At 59.7% G+C, this 21985-nt stretch overlaps 1 protein-coding gene across 3 annotated transcripts; it reads right to left on the bottom strand.

Annotated features, from left to right (window-relative positions):
- Nucleotides 1-22: 22 nt before the first annotated feature.
- On the bottom strand, nt 23-21985 carry ARAP3 (ArfGAP with RhoGAP domain, ankyrin repeat and PH domain 3). Of its 3 annotated transcripts, none has more exons than XM_056502001.1 (34): nt 21858-21985; nt 19410-20459; nt 18796-18854; nt 18434-18507; nt 17594-17661; nt 13696-13965; nt 13157-13226; nt 12437-12557; nt 12078-12265; nt 11259-11365; nt 10391-10590; nt 10198-10283; nt 9333-9515; nt 8989-9151; nt 8596-8727; nt 8369-8525; nt 8145-8247; nt 7783-7981; nt 7639-7702; nt 7205-7368; nt 6856-7068; nt 6194-6299; nt 5598-5745; nt 5416-5484; nt 5077-5151; nt 4310-4424; nt 3522-3650; nt 3265-3398; nt 3030-3112; nt 2744-2779; nt 2312-2375; nt 2084-2221; nt 1776-1814; nt 23-1211 (listed from the first exon to the last, which is right to left on the bottom strand). In XM_056502001.1, exons 2-34 carry the CDS (start codon nt 20417-20419, stop codon nt 645-647), a joined length of 5334 nt encoding a protein of 1777 aa, XP_056357976.1. In that variant the 5' UTR covers nt 20420-20459; nt 21858-21985; the 3' UTR covers nt 23-644. The 3 variants fall into 3 exon arrangements, with proteins under 3 accessions (XP_056357976.1, XP_056357977.1, XP_056357978.1); XM_056502002.1 differs by lacking the exon at nt 21858-21985 and adding an exon at nt 20586-21074; XM_056502003.1 differs by lacking the exon at nt 1776-1814.

Raw genomic sequence — 21985 nt, 5'->3', positions numbered from 1 at the left:
CTCCTGCAGTGACCAAACCCTCCAGAGTACAAATAAACCTTTATTTCTCCCTGCTGGTGGCAGGGACAGGTACAAACTCCCTCGCTGAGGAGGGGCTGCCCTCCACCGCCAGGACTACACGCCAGGCACGCACGGCCAGCCCTGCTCCTGCTGCTCCCCCTTTCCCCCAGATTATGCCACAGTGGATGCAAGAAGGGAAGGGGGGATGGCTTGGGTGTCCTGGCGCTGCCCTGCAGGCCCAGTGCTGGCGAGGGGACACGCTGAGTTCCCCATGCCCCCTGCCTAGCACGGTGCCGTGCTGCCAAAACATGCGGGCACCACGCTCCTGCTTTTGTTTTCCCCTTTCCTTGTGTCCCTCGGTGCTGGGCTCGGTGACAGACGTGCCACCCACGAGCAGGAGCACAGGTGGCAGCAGTCCCAGCCCTCCCACGAGGGGCTACCACGGCCCAACATCCTGGCTGCCACTTGTCCCTTTGGTTCCTGATCCCAGCCTGGCTCCGGGATGAGGAGGAGGAGGAGGGTGGGGGTTCCACGATGTGGGAGTGTGGGGTACCCATCATCTCTGCCCACTGGGGTACCCACCATCGCTGCCACCGGGCACGACTTGACCCCCAGGTGGGTGGCCACCCCTCTGGCACAGCGGGTCACGTCACCGGCTGGCCCGGCCCCGGGGGTTGGCCATCGCTCTTCCTGAGGATGACACTGCTGAGCTCCTGGATCAGCTTGTCACTGATGGGTGAGGGAGCCTGCAGGCTCCTCTTCCTGGGCAGCTCCAGGGAGCTCTCTGCCGTGGGGCTGCTCCCTGGCGAGGCTGCCTGCTCCCAGTCCCTGCCCAGCGCCAGGGAAGGCTCCACGTTCCTCTCCAGAGAGGCAGTTTTGGTGGGTGCGAGCCCGGGCGTTGGAGCTTTGGTGCTCTCCAGGTTCAAGCCCCTTTCGAGGGACACGGCTTTGGTGACAGAGAGCCCTGTGGCCCTGTGGGCCGGGCTGGCGGGCAGTGAGGAGCGCAGGGCAGAGCCTGGGGGCTGCTCAGGGAACGGGAATGGCTTCTTGGACCTGTCCACGGGGGGCACGGCCGCCAGCTCTGCCAGCAGCCCCTGCCCCAGCTCCAGCGCCGCCAGCTCGGGGAAGTTCCCCACTTCCTCGTAGACAGGATCAATGTCTGCCTCCTTCTCCTGCTGCTCCTCCAGGGAGTCCTGGTGGATCTTCATGGGCTGGGGGGGGCAGGGGGCAGGGTGAGGGGCGCTGCCTGCACGGCTCAGCTGCCCCCTCTGTCCCCCTCACCCTGCCCCCCTGCACTGCCTGGGGATCCTTGGCCCTCGCCATGGGGTCGATATCCATCAGGTCCCTCGGCTCAGGCACTGCTGCCCTTGGTTCCCCATGGCTGAGGAAGGGGGAGTGTTGGTGCCTGGGCATGGTCTGTGCCACCAGCCCAGCAGCCCTTGGCAGAGCACAAAGCCAGGTGAGATGAGGCTCAGCCCGGTGGCCTTTTTGGAAATAACCTGATGACAAGGCACACCTAAACCTCTTCCCTCACATTCCTCCCATTGATACCCTCTGGGCAACGTGTGCCCAGTGGGAGAGGCTCTGGGAACTGGGCTGCACTGGTGTGGTCTTGCTTGGCCACGCAGGGACCCACATTCCCCATGCAGGGAACATGCAGAGCAGTGGGCACCCCCTCATCTGCCACACCAGGTGGGCACACCTCAGAGACGCTGCAGTGAGCCCTGGCACAGTGCAAAGCCAGCAGCAGATGCTCCACGTGTGCAGGTACTTACAAAGAACATGGACAAAGTCCTTCGCGTGTGCAGGCGGCGCTAGAAACAGAGGAGACGGACAGGGGTGAGCACGGAGAGCGAGGAGGGAGCACGGGGGCCTGGGCAGGCAGGGGAGGGGCAGAGGGCACAGGAGCCTGCAGGCACAGAGAGCTGCACGGACACGGGCACGGGCACGGACACGGGCACGGACACGAGCATGGCACCCAGCACACACAGCACCCGTGGGTGCTCCAGGGTCTTGGGACGGGTACAAGGACCGGGACGGGTGCAGGAGCACCTGCGGGCAGGGGGAGCTGCGGGGGCTTTACCAGGGTCTGGTTGGCGGAGAGCATGGTGGCGTCAGTGCTGTCCCCGTGCAGGGGCACCAGCGGCATGGTCCCGAATTTCTGCTTGGCCAGGTCGGAGGAGGAGCGCCGGCGCAGCACCACGGGGCGCAGGTCATCGTGCTGTGCGAGGGACAGCGGGGACACGGGTCACGCCCTGCCAGCCCCGTGCCAGCCCCGCCCAGCTGGGCGGCACCACCAGCCCGCACCCACCTGAGCCTTGAGGATGCTGGTGGTCCAGTCCCAGAGCTCGGCCTGCCCTGAGCACACCAGGTACCTGCAGAGCAAATAGCGGAGAAGCTGCAGGGAGTGGGGACAGTGGGAACATGTCCCCTTGTCACCTTGTCTGTGAGCCTGGGGCTCTCAGCTTCATCTACAGCCCATGGTGTAAATCTCTGAAAACCTTTGCATTCCCAAATAGCTGCTTTAGGGAAAGGTGAGAGCTTTTTGGGCACCCAGGGTGCTGGTGTGGGTGGGGAGGGAGAAAGGCTGTGTGGCAGGGACAAGGGACACTCCCATCCTGTACCAGGGACAGTGTGGCCCCACCACTCTGCCTCTCGAGTGCCCCAGCTCTGCCCCAAGGCCCCACTCCCACTAAAACTGGGAACACATCCCAGCCCCAGGACGGCAGGGGAAGGTACTCACAGCTGCTGCTTGTCCAGGGTCAGCGTGAAACCCCACCTGAAAGGAACACAAGGCTCTAGGGCAGCACTGCCAAGCTCACACACAGCCTGGGGTTTGTGGGCAGTGGGGCAGGGGGCTGAGCTCGCCCCATGGCACGGGCTTTGGCTCCAGGTGGAGCCTGCTGGGTTTGGGTGCCAGGAGCAGGGACTGAGGGATGGATGGATGGATGGATGGATGGATGGATGGATGGATGGATGGATGGATGGATGGATGGATGGATGGATGAAGCTGGGAAGGTCCCACTTACTGAGCTGGTGGCTTCAGCTTCTTCCTAATGCCCATGTAAACCTTGGCTGCATCCAGGGGCCACTCACGCTCTGGCTTGGCACTCTGGGAAAGGACATCCAGTGGGTCAGCCCGGCTCGGCGCCAGCCTCCCTGCAGGAGCACAGCCCCCTCCGGCCGCCGCTGTCCCCAGTCTCCTCCTCCCTGCCTCTCCTCCCGCCCCCGGGCTCAGGTCCGCCCCACAGCATCCCCTGGTACCCTCTTCTCCTTGAGCAGCAGCAGCCTCCTGTCGCGGATGACGAAGTAGCGCTCCTGAAACTTGTTCCCCAGCAGCTTGGGGGGCTCCTCACGGCATTTCAGCAGCCCACACTTGGGGCTCTCACGCTTGGCACCTGCCCAGTGTGGGGACACGGGGGTCAGGGTGGGACTGCAGGGGGATCCCACGGTGGGAGCAGGGCAAGGGGAAGCTCAGGGCAGGACATCTCGAGGGCTGGGTCCCTTTGTGCTGGCCTTACCCGTGAAGAGACAGCCGCCCTCGCCGATGGGCACCTTCCTGACCAGCAGGTACGCGGCGCTGGGCTCCGGGAGCTTGCACCACTGCAAGGCCTGCTCCAGCACCTTCTCCTTGGGGTGCAGGGGCCGCTCTGGGCACACAGGGACACTCTCACCACTGTGCCCCCTTCCCCGTGCCAGTTCCTGTCCCCTCTGCCACCGCCTGAAAGCCACCCACCGTACCTTGCACAGAATTCACAGAGTCACCGGGCTGGAAGAGACCTTCCAGATCACTGAGTCCAACCCAGCCCAGCACCTCAACTAGACAGAGTGCCACATCCAGGGATGGTGACTCCACCACCTCCCAGGGAAGACCATTCCAGTACTTTATCACTCTGTAAAAAACTTTCTCCTAATATCCAACTTAATTTTCCCTTGGTGCAGCTTGAGACTGTGTTCAATGGTTCTGCCTGGAGAGAGACCAACCCCACCTGAGCACAGCCACGTTTCAGGGAGCTGTAGAGAGTGATCAAGTCACCCTGAGTCTCCTTTTCTCCAGTGAACACCCCCAGCTCCCTCAGCCATTCCTCACAGGGTTTGTGTTCCAGCCTCTCTCCAGCCTCGCTGCCTCCTCTGGAAGTGCTCAAGTGTCTCAACGTCCTTCCTGAGCTGAGGGGCCAGAACTGGCACAGCACTCAAGGTGGGTGAGGGGCAGAATGACCTCCCTGCTCCTGCTGGCCACTCCTGATCCAGGCCAGGGTGCTGCTGGCCACTGCTGGTTCATGTCACGCCTCCCCCTGTCCATGCTCACCCAGCTCCCCGTTCTCCAGCGCCTCGAAGGTCAGCCAGATGTCCAGGCTGGCGGCCACGCTGCGCATCTCCAGCACCTGGTTGGTCAGTTCCTCTGCTGTCATCGTGGGGGACACCTGGGGCCGGGGACACGGGGAGCTGTGTGCAGGGAGCCTACTGGAACCCTAAAACTGGGAGTTCTGAACTTTCTGTGCTTTCTAGCTCTGACCCCCAAAACAACACTTGAGGCCTTGGAGAAGGCTTCCAAATTTGAGTGATGGAGTTAAAATCAGTGGTGTGTAGCTAGAATAGAAGTGTGTGATTTCACATGATAAAGGGTTTGGAATTTGGGGTTTTGGTATGTAGTAATAGGTATGGGACAAGATGGAGGTTCTGGGGCTTTGGCTTTTTCTTCTTTCTTGCACCTTCTTGGTTTTAAGCAGTAGTTTTTGGTTGGATGGAAAGTACTGCAGTGCATGTCACTGGTGCTTGGTCATTGGGTCAAAACTATAAATAATATAGAAGTTAGTTTTTTGAATAGTTAGGCCTTAAAAGACCTTGTAATGAATGACATACATCTCAATTTCGTAATTTTTAGCTTGTTAGCTAAAAGTGCTGTAGCACTCACTGTACTCTAGATAAAAAATTAATAAACAACTGAGTCTGAACAAGAAACTCCTGTCTCTCGTGCTTCAATCCCAACTCTGATTAAAGGCAAAATAAAAAAGAAAGGTACCACTGATAGCACTGTCCTCGCTTGCTCTGGCACAGCCCTGCTGTGGGACTCACCTTCAGGGTGACGCAGCAGTCGGGCACCTTCTGCTCCAGGTACACCTCGATGATGAGGTCCCCTGCCTGGGAGAGCTGCAGGGAGAGCATTGGTGTGATGCTGGTGTGGCTGCTGAGCACATCCCACCTTCCCAGGGGTGGAGATGGTGTCCTGGGAAGCTACATCTCCCCTGGGCAGGAGCCTCAAGGTGATGGGCACAGCAGAGGTAATGTCCTTTCCCAAATGTGGATATGGGACAGTGGCCACCCAGCGTGGGCAAGGGAGTGTCCCCATCCTCCAGTCAGCCCCACCAGCCCAGGGGTCCCTGATGTGGGGACCAACAAGCACATTCCCAGTACCTGGGTGTCCTTCCAGGTGGTGATCAGGCTGTTCTCCAGATCCATCTGGGATACCTGATCCTCATCAATCTGCCAGAGGAAGGGTGCAGAGGGTCAGTGAGGAGCAGGACGCAGGGCCAGGCAGAGGAGGGCGGTGTGGGGGGATCAGACCCAGCAGGGAGGGGGCTGCAGGCCCTGCTTACATTGAAGATGCTGACGTAGTTGTCAATGAGATCTTCCATCACCTTGACCTCGTGCTCCCCTTTGCCATCGGTCTGGAAGAGGCTGGGTGCGAAGAGCAGCGACAGGTTCTTGGTGCTCATCTGGTTGAGGTCTGCACATTTCTGCACCCTGGCACGAGGAGCGCAGAGGTGAGGGGCTGGTCCTGCTCAGGGTGGGGTTTCAGCCCCAGCCACTCTCCTCTGCCTCATACAAACAGCCTGGATGTCCCCTAGCAGTGGGAACTTCAAACTGGCAGTCCCAGTTTGGAGAACTTCCCCCTGCCATCAAACCAGCCAACGGCACTGCCTCAAACTCTGACTCAGGGATGGCAGTTGAGTGTTTCCTGGATGATATTTACATCCTACAGGGTGGTGTCCCCTAGTCCCAAACCTCCTGTTGCTTCCCCTTGCTGCAGGATGATGGTGTCCCAGACATGCTCCAGCACCAGCTGTGTGGGTGGAGAGGGGCATGGGGCTCTCCCTGTCTCTTAGGGAGAGGAGCCAGCATTCCCTGGGCAGCAGGGAGACCCCACAGTGCTGGCTGGAGCAGGGCACCCCGAGGGGAGGGCCCCACTGACCGGTAGAGGTGCCCAATGAGGGCGGCCAGGGTCTTGTGGTTGAGGCGAGGCAGGCGGTGGATGAGCTCCTTGTAGCGCTCCAGGCGCTGCGGCTTCGAGGAGATTTCTGCAGGGAGGAGAACCAGATCCTGGCTGAAGCCAGCAGATCCAGAGGGGACACAGCACCAAGGACCCACCCAGGGAACCCAGAGTGGGGCAGTGTGGGTGATACAACTGTCCTTGAAAAGGACCCTTGGGATCTTATACCCTAAAACAGTGAAACCTTTCATGAGAGGTGCCCCCCCTCCCTACTGAAACCTCTGTCATCATCTAGGATTTCTATTGGTCTTTAACTTTATAGATGACTGGTCTTTTCTCACCTAGAATCTTAAAGTAATTGGATAGTTCTCAACTTATAATTTTACTGGTTAGAACTTCAATCCCCCTAAAATCTATAAAAACCCCTGCTGTGCTATGTAACTGGATTTGCTGGTAGAACCCTTCAAAGAAATAAAGCTGCCTTTGGAACCTCTATGGCAATTCCCAAAATGTCATTCCTGGCTAGCTGAGAAGCTGACCTGCTGCCTTGGGAGCCCCCGGAGCTATCCAAACCCTGTAGCAGCCCCAAGCCAGAGCCACCCTAGCCCAGGCAGCTGCAGAGCAGGGCTGTGTGAAGGAGGTACCTGCAGCCTCCTTCCACTGCGGGTGCAGCTCCAGGGTGAAGATGGGATCTTCCAGCTCCCGGAAGAACCTCTTCAGCACGTCGGTGACGTCCTCGATGAAGTTGTCGCTGATGCGCAGCTTGACGTTGCGGGCGTCGCGCCGGAACTCCTCCATCAGCACCTTGATGCGCGACTTGGCTCCGTTCTTGCGGTAAATCCCCTCGTGCCGCAGCCCTGGGACAGGGACATGGGCTCACAGGGCTGGATCCTGCCCAGAGGATCCCGCCAGGAGCTGGTGGCCCTGGAGTGGCGCCTCCTGCCTGGATCCACCTGGAGGGTGCTGGAGGGTGCTGGGCTGTGCTGGGCTCACCGTACTGGGTGATGAAGGCGATGCAGGAGTCCACGATGATGGGGATGTCCCCCCGGCTCAGCTGCTGGTCCCTCAGAGCGTTGCCCCGGCCCCCTGCCGACGCCTGGATGTCGCTGTACCACGCTGCCGAGTCCACCCGTGACAAACCCTGCAGGTAAAATGTCCTGAGAACAACAAGGGCAGAAAAGAGGGAATGAGGGTTGTCACAAGGGCAGGTTGTCCCCTCCTGCCTGTGACAGGGAGTGAGAGCCAGCCAGGCTGAGGTGGGGCCACCCTACCTACAAAACACCCCTGCAAGCCCCTCGGTCACAGCCCTGCTGTCCCAGTAACTTTCCCACCAGGGATTTGGGATCAGCATCGACCCATCCAGAGAAGAAGAAGAGCCTCTGCCTTTGCTTGGCTCATTCCCCATCACCCCCACGGCCAGGACTCACCTCCCCATCTCCACCAGGACCAGCAGCTCCTTCTTCTCCGGGGTGTCCGTGGCGGGGACCAGACCTGTGTTGGGTGAGAAGCTGGGCAGTCAGAGCCGCGCGGTGCCGGCCCCGGCGCCCGTCCCGGCCGTGAGCGGCACTCACTGAGCTCCTGCAGCCGCCGCAGGTTGATGCTGTCCTCGGCCCCGTCCTCCTCGGCGGGGCAGATGAAGAGGTGACCTTTCTGCAGGATGAAGAAGGCCCTCTGCCAGCGCTCGGGGTTCAGCATGCACTTGTAGCGCAGCTGGCCCACGCGCTGGAACTCGTAGCCCAGCAGGCAGTGGCAGCTGACGGGGGTGAACCACTGTGGGATGGGACAGGAGAGCAGCGGGGTGAGGACAGGGCTCTGCCCTGAGGGCTGACCCCCACCAGGATGGGGGCAGGTCACCAGGTTCCTGGAAAGGGAGGAGGGTGTTCCCACAGAGGGAAGCAGGGACAGAGTCTGGGACACGCTGGGGCTGGCTGACCTTGCCAATGGCACTGGCCCAGGCTTGCAGCGTTTCAGGTCCATCACTTCCCAGCTGCTGCACCTTTTCCCCAGTGAGGAAGAGCTCAAGGGTGAAGCGAAACCTGCAGAGGGTGAAGCAGCTCATGAGGGCAGCCCAGCCCCAGTCCCAGAGCCAGAGCAGCCCCTGCAGGGAGCAGGGAGCCCGGCCCTGCTGTCCGTGTCTGGGGGCACGGCTCGGGGTACCTCTCACTGGGGCCGGGGCTGGTGACTGCCTGGTGGGCTCTGCTGACCCCCAGGGAGATGAGATCCCCGCTGTCAATGTGGCCCAGGGGCTCGCTGCATTTCTCAGAGTCGAAGAAGAGCAGGGCCCTCTCCAGGGAGCACCACGTGCGCTGGAAGTCTGCAGGAACGGGGGTCAGTGGCACGGGGTGGGCACCCTCTGGCTGCCCTCCCACGCTGCCCACACTCACCCTCTTTGCTCTTCCTGGCCCCTGGGAGCCTCGGGGGGGCCGTGGCCCGGTACAGGTACCCGCTGTGTGTCACTGGCTGGGTGATCTCGTTGTAGACGCCCTCGGGACCCGGGTCCTGGGTGCGGGGGCTCCCTGTGGGACACACTGCTGAGGGTGGGGGCACCAAACTGTGGGTAGCAGAGGGAGATCCCACTCCTGCAGGGGCAGGCATGGGGTTCCCTGAACAGGGACTCTAGAGGAACCCGCTAGTCAGAGATTGCAGAGGAATCCTTAACCCCAGGGAGCCAGGGCACCTGACACCCCGAGTGTCCCCAGCTTTGGGGCATGCTAGGAAGGGCAGCAAAGAGGAATTTCCTCCACCCCAGCCAGCTGGGACTCCAGGGGTCTCCTTACCTGAAAGGTTCCTGGGCCTTTTGCTCTCTGGTCCCCACCAAAGGTCAGCCCCTGGAGCCACCTCGCTGGCAGCAGGGTCAGAGGCCAGGGCAGCCTCCGAGGATGAGAAGAACTGCAGGACGGTTTTGAGCAGGGCTGGTCCTGCCACTGCAGTGCACAGCGCCTGGGGTGGAACAAACACACTTAGGGACCGAGTCCTAGCCCATGGAGACCCCAAATCCCACCCAGGGCTGCTCCAAAGCAGCCAAACCACGGCACAACCTCCCAAAATCTGCCTGGCGCGAGGCACTGAGCACACACCGCCAGGCAGGAGGTGCTGGCACCTCAGACCAGGTGTGCCCTACCTGGAGCACCTCCTCCTGGGTGGCGTGGTGGGGGTGGGGCAGGCGGTACCGTCCCTCCCGGTACTTGCGGGCGATGAAATCCCGTCGCTGCTCGGCGCCGCTGGCCGGGGTGATGGCCTCGCTGGCGGGGAGCCGAGCCGCCCAGAACCGGTTGGCTCGGTCGTTTCCCAGCACGATGAAGAGCTGCGGCAGAGTCCCGCGGTCATGGCGAGCCCCAGGGCCAGCAGGAGGAGCAGGAGGAGACCACGGAGACCGTGGGGCTGCTGCCCTGCCCGAGGAGCAGCCTGGCCCCTGAGCATCCCTGCCCTGAGTGTCCCACCTGTACGATTTCATTGCACTCCTGCCTCACCTGCACAATTTCATTGCACCCCCGAGTGCCTCACCTGTATTTCACTGCACCCATCTCACCTGCACAATTTCATTGCACCCCTGAGTGTCTCACCTGTATGATTTCATTGCATCCCTCAGTGCCTGACCTGCACAATTTCTCTGAACCCCCAAATGTCTCACCTGTACAATTTCGTTACACCCCTGAGTGTCTCACCTGTATGATTTCATTGCACCCCTGAATGTTTCACCTGCACAATTTCATTGCACCCCTGCCTCACCTGTATGATTTCATTGCACCCCCGAGTGCCTCACCTGTATTTCACTGCACCCATCTCACCTGCACAATTTCATTGCTCTCCTGAGTGTCTCACCTTCACAATTTCATTGCACTTTTGAGTGTCCCACCTGCATGGTTTCACTACACCCCTGGATTTCTCACCTGCACAATTTCATTGCACCCCCAAGCGCTTTACCTGCACGATTTCATTGCACCCGTCTCACCTGTACAATTTCACGGCATCCCTCAGTGCCTCACCTGCACAATTTCATTGGACCAGACGCTGGTGTCCAGCTTCAGGCTTTGCACCTTGGAAACGTTGGAGCCCAGGCTGCGGTGCTGCCCTGCGGGGAGCAGGAGGATCAGCACCCCTTGATCCTGCCAGAGAACCGAGCCCCAATTCACGCCCACACCCCCAGGGCGCCCCTGTGCCCACCACGAGCTGTCCCACCTGCACACTGCTTGCAGATGACCACGCACAGGTTGATGGACGCCCAGTCGGGGCTCGGAGCCCAGCAGTCAGCGCAGTGCTTGTTGGCTTTGTTGGACCAGATCTTCTCTGCCACCTCGTAGTCGTAGAGCATCTCGGCGATGGCCTCCTGCAGCGCCTCCATCCACTCCCGCTTCTCCCGCTCCGACTCCGCCACGAAGCTGCCAGCAGCACGCCAATGCTCATTTTTGTTTTGGTTCAGGGCAAATTTGGGAGGAAACTTTTGAATGGGGCATTTTAGGAAGCAGATTTAAAGGAGAAGAAGGCTGAAAAGCCTTATCCCCTGCTTCTCCTTTAATGAACTGGGTGCAATTGCTAATAAACTTTTAGAACATTTATTGGAACCTTTAAAACATGTTATTGGAACTGGGGCGCAGGGTATGATGAAGAAACTATATACACACTTGGAAGAAACTTCAGTACTTTTATAAACTTCTTATAAATCATTATTACTGAGCTCAGTACAATAGTTATTTTAATTTGTGTTCTTTTACTGTAGAAACTACGTGTTAGGGACACTATTGGAGTTACTTTTGGATAAGAAAATAAGTTTAGGGACCAGAAAGGTATTAAAAAAGATAAGGGATTAGAGACTTGTGACGGCTTTTACCTTGAGAGACATGATGAATTTAAACAATATAATTACTGGCTGCTTTATCTTAATACAGAGTAATTACAATTAAAATGCAATTACAATAGGAGGGTGGTTTTTTTTTTTTTTACTTTTTTTTTTCTTTTTTTCCTCTTTTTTTTTTTTTTTTCCAGCACATGAGCCCAGCTCCCTCCTCATCTGCCCCTCCCTCCTCATCCCCCCAGAAAGCCAGGATACCTGAAGGTTTTGGAGGGGGTGATGAGCTCGAAGCTGCGGCTCTTGGCCTCGCGCATGGTGGAGCCGCGCATCTCGATGAAGCACATGGCGATGCCCATCTTGAAGAACTGCAGGGCAGAGCGACAGCTGTTGGTTCTGAAGGCACCACCCTGGGCACAGCACCCCCAGCATCCCATCCCTGCGCCCCCTGCCCTTCTCTGAGCCACCTCTCACCTGACATCAAGCACCCTGCAAATGCAGGATGCCTTCAAACCAAGGCAGGTTCTGCCCACAACCCCCAAAATGTGGCTGTGCAGGTCCCTTTCTTTTGGGGGTTTGAGTCAGGGACACTCATAAAACAAATATCAGCCTGAGCCACCTCCTCAGAGCTGATGCTGCTTAGTGCACAGCAGGCAAACGGGAAGGGAGGTGATGGAAATAAAAACAAGGGTGCTGAGAAAATTCAGCAGGAAGGAAGTGAGGTATTCTGCGGGCAGCAGCAGCAGCAGTGTGGGACGTGACAGGGACCAGCTGTCACTGCCAGTCTCTTCTGCAGCAGGTATGAGTGCTGCTGAGTCCATGGCCAGTGATCCAGCAGTCCTGGCATGGATTGGGATGCTTGTTGTGACCTAGAGCAGAATATCTGGTGGAGACGGTGATAATTTGGTGGGGCTCTGCTCCTGGACCCATCCTGCTGCCCTGGGCAGGATCTCCAGCTTCCTGCTCTGCCATTCCCTTTTTGCTGCCCACCCGTTTCCCCCCTGCTCTCCCTTTGGCACCAGCCCTGGCTCAGCTCCCTCCACCCCTCCATCCCCGTGGGGGTCTGCTCTGGCCACGAACCTGCTCACTCTTGTACAGCCACATCTCAGGCAGGCTCAGGGCTGCGAACACCTTGGACTTGTGGCCCTTCAGCTCCAGGGTTCCTGATTTCTGGCAGTGGGCAGTGTTGGCAGGACGGGGCCGGGAGCCCACCAGGCGCTGCTCCATCACCTTCTTCTGCAGCGTGGAGCACCACTCATTCCTCTGGGCTGGGGACCAGGCAGGGGGAGCGGGGCTGAGCCCTTCCCAACAGCCCTGGCACGGAGCAGAGCACCCAGGAGGCAGGCAGGGGATGTTTGGGGATGCCTGCAGGATGCTCTGGCTGGAGAAGGGAGGCAGGGATGGTTCCTTAGGAAAACCTGGCCCAGGTTTTTACTCACCCTCATTCTCAGCACGGAAGACAAAGATCCTGTGGCTGGTGATGACCTGGAACTTGTTGTCCTTGGTGGAACGAGCCATTTCGATGACAGACAGTGGGATCACTCCTTTGGGATAGGGCTCCTGGAACGAGCCCCAGGTGGGTTATCTGCTTTGCCCTTCCCACAGGGCACATCCATGACCTGGCACATCCTCCACATCCCACCCAGCAGCCCCAGGCATGACCTGGCACCTCCTCCACATCCCCTGAGAGTGACCAGGTGTCCTCTGCAGCCACCAATCCACTTGTCATGGGAAATATTTCCCACTCCCAAAAAGGGCCCTTCTGCCGCTTTTTCTACCTGTGGTAACTCCTCTTGCCCTGTTCTGGGCAATATCAACCTCAGCCAACTCCTCAGAGCTGGTGCTGCTTAGTGCTGGCACTGCTCTGCTGGTGAGGCCTCACAGCACAGCCAGCAGGCACCAGCAGCCAGGTGGGTGCTGGAGGTTCAGGAAGGGGTGGATCCATGGCTGGGACCCCATTTCCAGCAGGACTTCCCCTTTTCTGCTCCCTGTTGGCAGAGGGACCCTTGCTATCCCGGACTTCCTACGGCTGAGGCTGTGCTGTGCCACCCTGGTGATGGCAGAGCACTGCTGGCTGCTTCCAGAAGGACAAAGGGGAGGCAAAGGTGGCAGCTCCCCAGGGTGTTGAGATTCAGCTTCCCCACTCTGCCCTTTGGTACCTTCTCACTGCTGAAGTACATCAGGTTCTTGCCATCGAAACGGACGTAGCGCCTCTGGAAGACATAGTTCCTGTTGGGATGGCAGAAAAGCTGTTGGGAAGGGGATGATTCCCCCTCACACATCCTTGCTCCTCCACAGGAGGCCTCACAGCACAGCTGGAGTACCGAAGAGGAGCACAGTGACCAGTGCAGCCACCCCACCTTGCCCAAGGGGGTTCACTATGGGGGCTGCCCCGTCCCTGCAAGTGCTCCAGGCCATTCAGACAGGGCTTGGAGCAACCTGGAGCAGTGGAAGGTGTGTGGGGGGAAGAAAAGTAGTCTAAACTTTTATTCTGAATTTTTTTCCTTATACTTTCTAGTAATAAAGCTTTTCTTTATACCATTTAATGTTAAGCCCCTTCTGCCTTCCTCCTAATCCTATCAGGAAAACTTCAGATTTTCACAACCACTGCATTAATAGGGTGTGGGGGAGCCTGTCCATGTCAGGGTGTGGAATGAGATGCTTTTAAGGTCTCTCCCAGCCCCAAACCCGCTCGTACCCCTGTGGGGACAGCTTGTCCAGCCAGCCCCCGAGCATGGTGGGCCGGGGCTCGCACAGCGAGGTGAAGCTGGCGTAGGGGGAGATGGTGAGGTCGTCCAGGAGCTCGTCGGGGTAGAGGTGCGCTGGCAGGCTGAACGGGGAGCCCTCGGCGCGCGGGGCCTCCACGGTGGAGTAGCCCTCGGAGTCGCCGTGCGCCACGCGCTCCAGCAGGCGGCTGCGGCTCTCCTCGTCCTCGCTGCGCCCCTCGCTGCTGCACTCGCTGCTGGTCCTGGGGGAACGGGCTGTGAGGCAGCGTCCTGGGAATCCCACCCAGCTCCTGGCACTGCTCGTGGCCTCATCCTGTCCTGCCTGGGGCGCCCAGGTGTGCTAGGCTACAAGGTAGAGGTGTGCCCAAAAGGAGTGTTCTGTCACCATCTGTTAAACCAGCTGGGGCGGTGACCCTTATCTCTGTGGAGATATCCTCTGCTCATGGGCCATCTTTAAACCAGATAGGGCAGTGCTCCTTATCTTTCCCACAGCCCATCCTCCCTCCAGGAGATATCTCCTGTTCATGGCCAGTGAGTCCCAGGGCATGGCTGATAAAATTCCATCATCCCACTGGGAGATGCTCCAGCCAGGGGAGGAGCCAAGCCTTTCCCACCTAGATAAAAACTGAGATTTGGAACACCAAAGCTGCCCTTACCCACTGGTTTCCAGAGGAGAAGAGCTACCAGACCTTTCTACAGGATCACAACTTCAACAAGAGCATTTCATCTGGACTGCTGCCACCACCCTGACCAGCGGGGTGTCAGGTTGTATTCTGACTGTCAGTAGTTTTCTTTTGTACTATTGCATGTATTTTATTTTTCTCTTTTTTCCTAATAAACTGTATTTCTGACTTGGAGTCTCTCACTGGTTTTCAAACCATTACACCAGGTATGTTGGGGTTTGCAACTCCATGAGTGCTCGTGGCCACCAGCAGCCCGAGGCTCAGCCAGCCCTAGGTGATGGCACAAAGGCTTCCCTGCTTTAGGGAATGTCACACAGACCACCATCACCCACTCCAGACCCCTGGCATTGCCTCCTTTCCCTCCTCAGAGGCTGTGAAGGAAGCCAGGCAGATCCCCAATCCCATATCCTGCTCCACACCCACCCCAGCTGCTCTCTCCCTCTGCCCCTCCAACATTCCCGGTGCTGTGACACTCCTGCCACGACACCTTTGTGCCTGCTCTTGTGTCCAGCCAGAATTCTGGAGTTCAGACCTGAACCTTCTATTTTTATATTGTTAGTTTACTACTATATTAAATATATATTTTAATTTTATAAACACATGCATTATACTTATGTATATGTATAATATATACATATACAGCTCCTGCATCCATCTCCATTCCTTGGGAAGCCATGCTAAACCCCCAGCCAGGCCTGCTGAGGCTCTCCAGCCATAACAATAAAAGGAAATTATAAAAATAAACTGCTAAGCCTGCCCCTTCCCATCAGCACTCTCAGCCAGGAGTTTTTCTTTCCCTGGAAAGGAAATGTGCTGGGAAATGTCTGACAGTCCCAGGAGCTCACAGGGGTGATGGGCACAAAGAGCTGGGACACCCCAGCACCCACGGGAGAGCATCCCTGCCAAATTCCACCGTGGAATCCAACAAGGATGATCCAAGACTTGTCCCAGCTTCTGTCTGAGGAGCACCTGAGTAAAATGGGCATGTCCAGGGGACAGAGAGAGTGAGGGGGGCAGGGTCATGAGGAGAACTGAAAGGACTCTCTTGGCCATCACTGCTTCAGCCACAGGAGATGGGAGACATCCCTCCCCACGTGGGAAAGGAGCAGGTGAGCTGTGGGAATCCTCCTCGGAGATGGAGACATTTTTGGAGAAGAAACAGAATGTGAGAAAGCGTCTCCAGTGTAAGTCCACGAGAAGCTCCAGGAGCAGGAGAAGGACCCCAAACACCTCTCCTCAAAAATTCTCCCAACACCAGGTTTTGGGCCCTAGGACAGGCACTTTTTGCCATCAGATATCCCTGAGGCACATGGGACAGGAGCAAACCCCATATCTGCCCGGGAAGATGCTGGAGCCATCCCAGTGGGGCTGAGGAGGGGATGGAGAGGGAAAAGGGCTTGTTTGGCTCAGGGAAAGACAGAAAATGGCCCTGGGTGGCTTCGAGGTCGGAGCACAAGGAAAACTGCTGTTTAATTAGCACAACAGAGCCTTGTCAGGGTGACTCATCTGGCTGGAGTCCCAGCCTGGGCTGCAGATGCTTCAGGAAGGACTGGACAGGGAATGGTGTGGCTGGGGGACTCTGTGAGTCACAGGCAGACAGCAGCCAGGCTTGAGTGGGAGGCAGACCCACGGAATGGGCCAGGGCAAGAGGAAAACAGGAAAAAAATCCATGACAGCTCCTTCCTGAGCTGTGACTTAGAGTCAGTGAAACCGTAAAGAGATGGAGAAAACTGAGCATCTGTCAGGGACAAGCAAAGCCTGACCCAGTCCCCTGAGCCCCGTGGGGTGACAGGGACACTGTGTGCCACCTCTCTGTCCTGCTGACACCGGTGGCTGGAGCAGGGCACCAGCATGTCAGGGGGCTGAGCATCACCAGTGTGGCTGAGCAGGTAAATCCCACCCCACGCTCCTGCTGCACCCTCAGAGACCCAGCTCCCAGCTTGCAGGGATTTTGCATCCCTTTTCCTCTTTCTGAAGATATTTTCTTGCTGGTGAGGCGGCTCTGCCCACCCCTGAGACTCACACTGCCCACACCCAAGCCAGGAGCAGCATGGGCCAGACACAGCTCCCCCAGAGCAGGGCAAGAGGAGCTACCACAGGTAGGAAAAGGGCAGAAGGGCCCCTCTGAAGTTTGGGACTGGGAAATATTTCCCATGACAAGTGGAGTGGTGGCTGCAGAGGACGCTTGACCATTTCCAGGGACACAAGGATGAGCTGGGGAAACACCAGGGGAGGATCAGGAGGTCCCAGGGATGCAGCAGAGCTGGGGCCAGGATCCCACAGCTCTGCTCCAGGGAATGGTGGTGGGAGCAGCGGGGCTGGGTGTGGGAGGGAAGTGCTGCAGCAGCTGGATGATGGAGTCTGTGAGCACAGTGGAAAAGGTTCTCAAAGGTTTTTCTGTCTCCTGTTCCCCTCTCCACACCCCAGGCTGGCAGAAAAAGCTGTGAGCTGCTGCTGCTGCTGCTGGTCACATCCTGCCTCTTCTGTGCAAAATCCCACAGCTGGCCAGTTCCCTTGGCATGTTCTGGATCCCAACTCCCTGGAAGCCACTGGATGGTCAGTGCCCAGCTCCTCTCTGACCCGACTCAGAGGCTCCACAGGAGATTTCAGTACTTCTGTTTACAGCTCTGGCCACACCAGAGCTGAAGGCCACAGAGCTGCAGCTCACCTCGTCCTCTCTGAGCAACACAGGAAAAGGAACCCTCCCCATCCGAAATGGGAAGAGCAGCTTTCCTTCCTCTTTCTGAGATGTTATCAGGAGTTATGGAAAGTACATTTCAAAAGTGTTTTAAAGGTGCCCCTCACAATTTCACTGCTCACCAGCTCAGAGGGGCTGAGCAGTAGACACTGAGCTGATGCTGCTGAAGCCTTTAGGAATTGCACAATCCTTTATCTGGGGCTTGGAGCCATCTAATTTCTGAGTAATCCCCATCCCCCATGGTCTTTCACTGCTCCCAGAGGCCAAATCTGGGTTCCTCTGGCTGTACAGGTGCTGCCCCAGCTGTGCACTCAGAAGTCTCTGTCCCCCCAAGGGCCACCCACCAGCACAGCTCCTCACCCCCAAACCCACAGCTCTTCTAGAGACACCCCTGATCAGCCCTGCCATGGGGTAAACCCCCCTCCCCTCTCAGGCTGTCCCCAGAGGTGTCCCCTGTCCCCTGAAGCCCTGCCCACAGCTGATCCCTACCTGCAGCCGTCTCGCTCCAGCTCCAGCTCGGACACGGCCTCGTAGCTCTGCTCAGAGATGCCAACACCCTGGGGACAGAGGATGGTCACATCTCCTGTGCCCTGTGCCCTGTGCCCTGTGCCCTGTGCCCTGTGCCCTGTGCCCTGTGCCCTGTCCCATCCCAGCCCCAACAGTGCAGGGGCTCAGCCTGTGACCCTCAACCCAAAACAGAATCACAGGTTCTCCTGAGCTGGAAGGGACACATCCAGTCCAGCTCCAGGCTCTGCCCAGACACCCCAACTCTCCCACCCTGTGCACCCCTGGGAGTGCAGTCCAAACACTCCTGGGCAGCCTTGGGGCTGTGTCCATCCCCTGGGAATGCCCAGGGGAACTGGGCAGTGCCCAGCAGCCTCTGGAGGAGGGAAGAACCTTCCCCAGGCACTGCTGGGCACTGTGGCCTCACCAGCTGGGATGCAGAGTGACAGTAGGGCACAGCCACCACCCCCACAGTGTCCCCCTACTAGTGGCACTATATAAACCTAAAAATCTAAAAAATTGTTTTTTCCACATTCCACTTCATCCAAACAGCACTCCTCAATCTGCATTTTCTGTCCTAAGTATCAACAAACAAAAACTTCCATCTTCTCCCATACCCATTACTATATTCTGAAACTCCAAACCCTTCACCATGTGATATCACACACTTCTGTTCTAACTCCACACCAGTGATTCTAACTCCATCACTCAATTTCGGAAACATTCCCCAAAGCCTCAGGTCAGAAGCAGTGTTGTTTGAGGGTCAGTGTCAGAAAGCACAGAAAGCTCAGAACTCCAGGATCCAGGGTTCCAACATCCCCTCACCTTTGGCTCCCGGGGTGGGGCCACATGGCCGAAGATGGTCTCGCTGTAGGGGCTGACGGGCGGGTCATTCAGCTCTGTGGGCAGAGACGGGGGAGGCAAAGGCATCAGGGGTGCCTGTGGTGAGGGACAGACCAGCCAGGACCCCCAGTCCTTGAGAGGGACCCCCCAAACCCGCACCCCAACACCCAGAGCGCCTGACAGTGACACACCTGGGGTTGGGCTGTGCCTGGAATGGCCCCCCAGTCCCTGAGTGAGGCAGGAGCAGGGCAGGGCTGGGGACAGGCAGGGTGTGTGGGTGACCCCTCCCCCCTTCAGGGGGACACTGGGGGTCCCTGCTGTGCACGGTGCCCCGGGGGTCTCACCTGGCTTGCAGCTGGGTCTCTGTGGGATGGCGGGCAGGGCCCCGCCGTGCCAGCCAGGGCTGCAGGAAAACAGGACAGGGTTACTGGGGCTGGGCTGGGGTCTGTGGCGCCCAGTCTGGCTGGGCAGGAGCTGCTGGATGTGCCCCTGGAATGTGCAGCATCCCCCCCCTGCTCTCAGTGCCCTCCTTGCTCCCTTCTCTTCCCAACCCTGGGACTGCTGGCCTGTGTTTTCTGGGGCTGTGGGGCATTTCCCACCCCAGCATCTCCCTCCTCAGACGTCTCCCACCTCTTTCCCAGCAGGAGCCAGCCCCAGAATCCTCACTCAGCCACCCCCTCACCATGCTGGGGACCCCCAGCTGCCAAAGGGGCAGAGAAAGGGCAGCAGCCTCTCCCTGCATCCAGGAGGAGCCATCGGGGGGCCCAGGGCTGTCCTGTCATCTGGGAGGGATCCCAGCTGCCGCATCCAGAGCTCGGGGAAGGCACGGAAAGGGTGCTGAAAGGCGCTTGTCAGCACCTGGGATGGGTCCCGAGGGTGGGGGAGCCTCTCTGGATTCTCATCTTTGCCTGCTCTGCCCCCTCTCCCCTCCCAGGGCTGAGGGAAAGCATCGCCTTACTCAGACTTGTCCTCGGGCTGGGTCTGATCCTGCGGGGACAGAGCCGGGGGCTGGGGGACACCCTCGCCCCGGGGCCCGTCCTGCCCTCCCGGCTGCTCCGCGGCTGCTGCCGGGCGCTCGAGTCCCTCGTAGATGATGTTGGACACCATCTGCAGGCGGGCAGAGGCCGCCCTGGGGCACGGCGAGGGCTCTCTGCGGGCTGGGGCGGGCAGGGCAGCGGGGGGACCCTCCTGGGCACTGCCCGGGCCGGGCGAGGCCGGGCCCCGCGCTCTGAGCCGCGGGGGGACGCTCGGGGCGGCCGGGGGGGATCTCTGCGCTGTCTCCGGGGTTTGTCCGTGGCTCGGGGGTGGCCGTGTCTCCTCCCGGGCGCTGTCCCGCCCTCTCAGCCGGGATGCTATCACTCCCATGGCCGCTGCTGCCCCCGGATCAGCTCCGCGCTCCGCGCTCTCCGAGTCCGTGGAGCTCTCCCCTGGCACGAACCCCTCTAGTACCACAAAAGCTGCCGGTGCCCTCTCGCTGCCCGGGCCGTGTGCTGGCACCGCGGAGCGCGCCGGGGGCACGGGCACCGATCCCTGCTCTGGCTTCGAGCGAGGGAAAACCGTCCTCGGCTTGGGAACCGGCTTCAGGGCGGGGGGAGCAGGGTCCTTCTCTGCCTGGCTGGGCACGGTGACAAGCGGCTGGGTCCCCAAGGCGTCACCAGTCCCTCCCGGCTCTGCTCTCATGGCATCCTTGCCCTCCTGCGGGGCATCCAGGAGCTCCGTGCCTCGGGAATGGGTGTCTCCTGCTGCCCGGGATTGGCTCAGCACCCGCGTCTGCTGCGCCAGGGTGAGGATCCTCTTGCGGTGCCCGGTGGCGGTGATGCCGATCTGCTGCAGGTGGTGGCTGTCCAGCGAGGTGGCATCTCTGGCCACATGGTATCCGTGCTGCTTGAAGACATCCCGGTACCTCTCCAGGTGGATGGAGGCCAGCCAGTCCGCGATATCCGAGTCAGGGCCGCACGGGGAGCTCATGGCCCTGGGGTGCCTCAGGGACGGATGCTCAGCCCATCATCTGTGCGAGGAGGGGAGAGAGGGGCTGAGGAGGCGGCAGGAAGGGAAAGGGGGTGGGGTGGGTTCGGCTGCCGTGAAGAGCGGGAGAGCGGGATGCCCCCCGAGGTCTCCACAGCCCCCCGCTCACCTCGCAGCTCCAGGAGCCCGCATCCTGTTGCTCCCCAGCCCCAGCCTCTCCAGCACTGCCCGGAGCCGGATCCTGAGCCGAGCCCGGGGCTCACGGGGGAGCGGGTGCTGGAGCAGACGCCGAGGGCTGGGACATGCCGGGCTCTGCGGGGCCGGGCGGGGGGCCAGAGCCGCGCAGCCGGGGGCTGTCCCGGCAGATACCGGGGGGAGCACGGGGCCCCTCCCCGGGGATGAGCTCCTGTGCCGGCCAGCTCGGGGAGGGCTCTGCGGCCGGAAGGGCCAGACCATAATCTCTCTCTCTCACTGCTGGCGAGGGCATGGGAGAGGTCAGCATGACTCACGGGCAAACAGAGGGGGGACAGACTCCCACCCAGCCAGCCCCGGCCGGGCCGGACCCCCCAGCGCCAGCACATGGCCACGGCGGCACGGGCTGGCTCGTGTGCCACCAGGGAGGATTGGCCAGCCCAGCGGCGGGACAGAGCCTGCTGAGAGCCTTTTTCCCATGAATCACGCAGCTCCGCACTAAACCATCTGTGCTGACTCTGCTGCCACTGGGTCTTTTTCCAGTTCCTCCATTTCCCTCTATTGTTCGGCTCAGGCTTCCTTCCTGCTGCCTGCACGCTCCCACGCATCCCCTGCCCCCTCCCGCAGGAGCCGCGTCCCGAACGCGGCCGGGAGAGCCGGGCTGAGCCCCCGTGCCCGGCACGGGACGCGTGGGTGCCGTGGGGAAGTGCCCTGGGAGCTGCGGTGTGCCCGCAGCACGTGGGCGACGCTGTCAGCCAGGGGGAGGGACAGTCAGACACGGGCAGCAGGACAGGGGGACAGGAGCTGCCAGGCTGGGGTGGGACCTACCGAAAAGGCAGATGTCCCACAGAGATGTGGGCTGCGGGTTTGAAGGGCTGTTCCCACTTCTGCCCAGCAGCTTTGGAGCCCAAATGGGGCGATTTCCCCCTTTTTCATGGCTGTATCACCCTGAGGGTTCTGCGGCCGGCTCTGCCCTGCCTGGGGCTCCTGAGACATCCCCTTTCCTGGGGCTCTGGTCCGTGCCGGGCACCGTGCTGTGCTGTGGTGTGGCAATTTGGGGCAGTGCAGCCCCAAAAAAGGGCCCACCTGCACTTCATGGGCAGGTGGGCACCAACCCTGTGAACCTATAAAGCCCATAAACCCGAGCCCAGCTGACACGGCGAGCATGGACTGTCCCCGTCCTGGCCCTTCCCCGCCGCCCCCAAACCTGTCCCGTCCATCTCCTGCCGCCCCCGCGGTTGTCCCTCACCTGTGGCGCTCCGGCGGAGCCGCACGGTGCCGGCGATGTCGTGAGGACTCGGGGGCCACCCCGCTCCGGGCCCCAGGGTGATGCCAGGACAGTCCCGTGCAGGAACTGCCGCGGGCTCCGCAGCACCC

This window comes from Oenanthe melanoleuca, chromosome 13 (assembly GCF_029582105.1).
Source record: "Oenanthe melanoleuca isolate GR-GAL-2019-014 chromosome 13, OMel1.0, whole genome shotgun sequence".
Classification (NCBI taxonomy): domain Eukaryota; kingdom Metazoa; phylum Chordata; class Aves; order Passeriformes; family Muscicapidae; genus Oenanthe; species Oenanthe melanoleuca.
The sequence above is the reverse complement of the archived record's forward strand: the minus strand, read 5'-3'. Positions and strand labels throughout refer to the sequence as shown.

Excerpts from the sequence above, each read along its gene's own strand:
- ARAP3 (XM_056502001.1), bottom strand. The coding sequence starts at position 20,419 with ATGAGCTCCCCGTGCGGCCCTGACTCGGATATCGCGGACTGGCTGGCC. Across the intron at positions 10,591-11,258 it reads ACCCCCTCCAAAACCTTCAG|CTTCGTGGCGGAGTCGGAGC; the intron begins GTATCCTGGCTT and ends TGCTGCTGGCAG. Across the intron at positions 10,284-10,390 it reads CATCTGCAAGCAGTGTGCAG|GGCAGCACCGCAGCCTGGGC; the intron begins GTGGGACAGCTC and ends TGCTCCCCGCAG.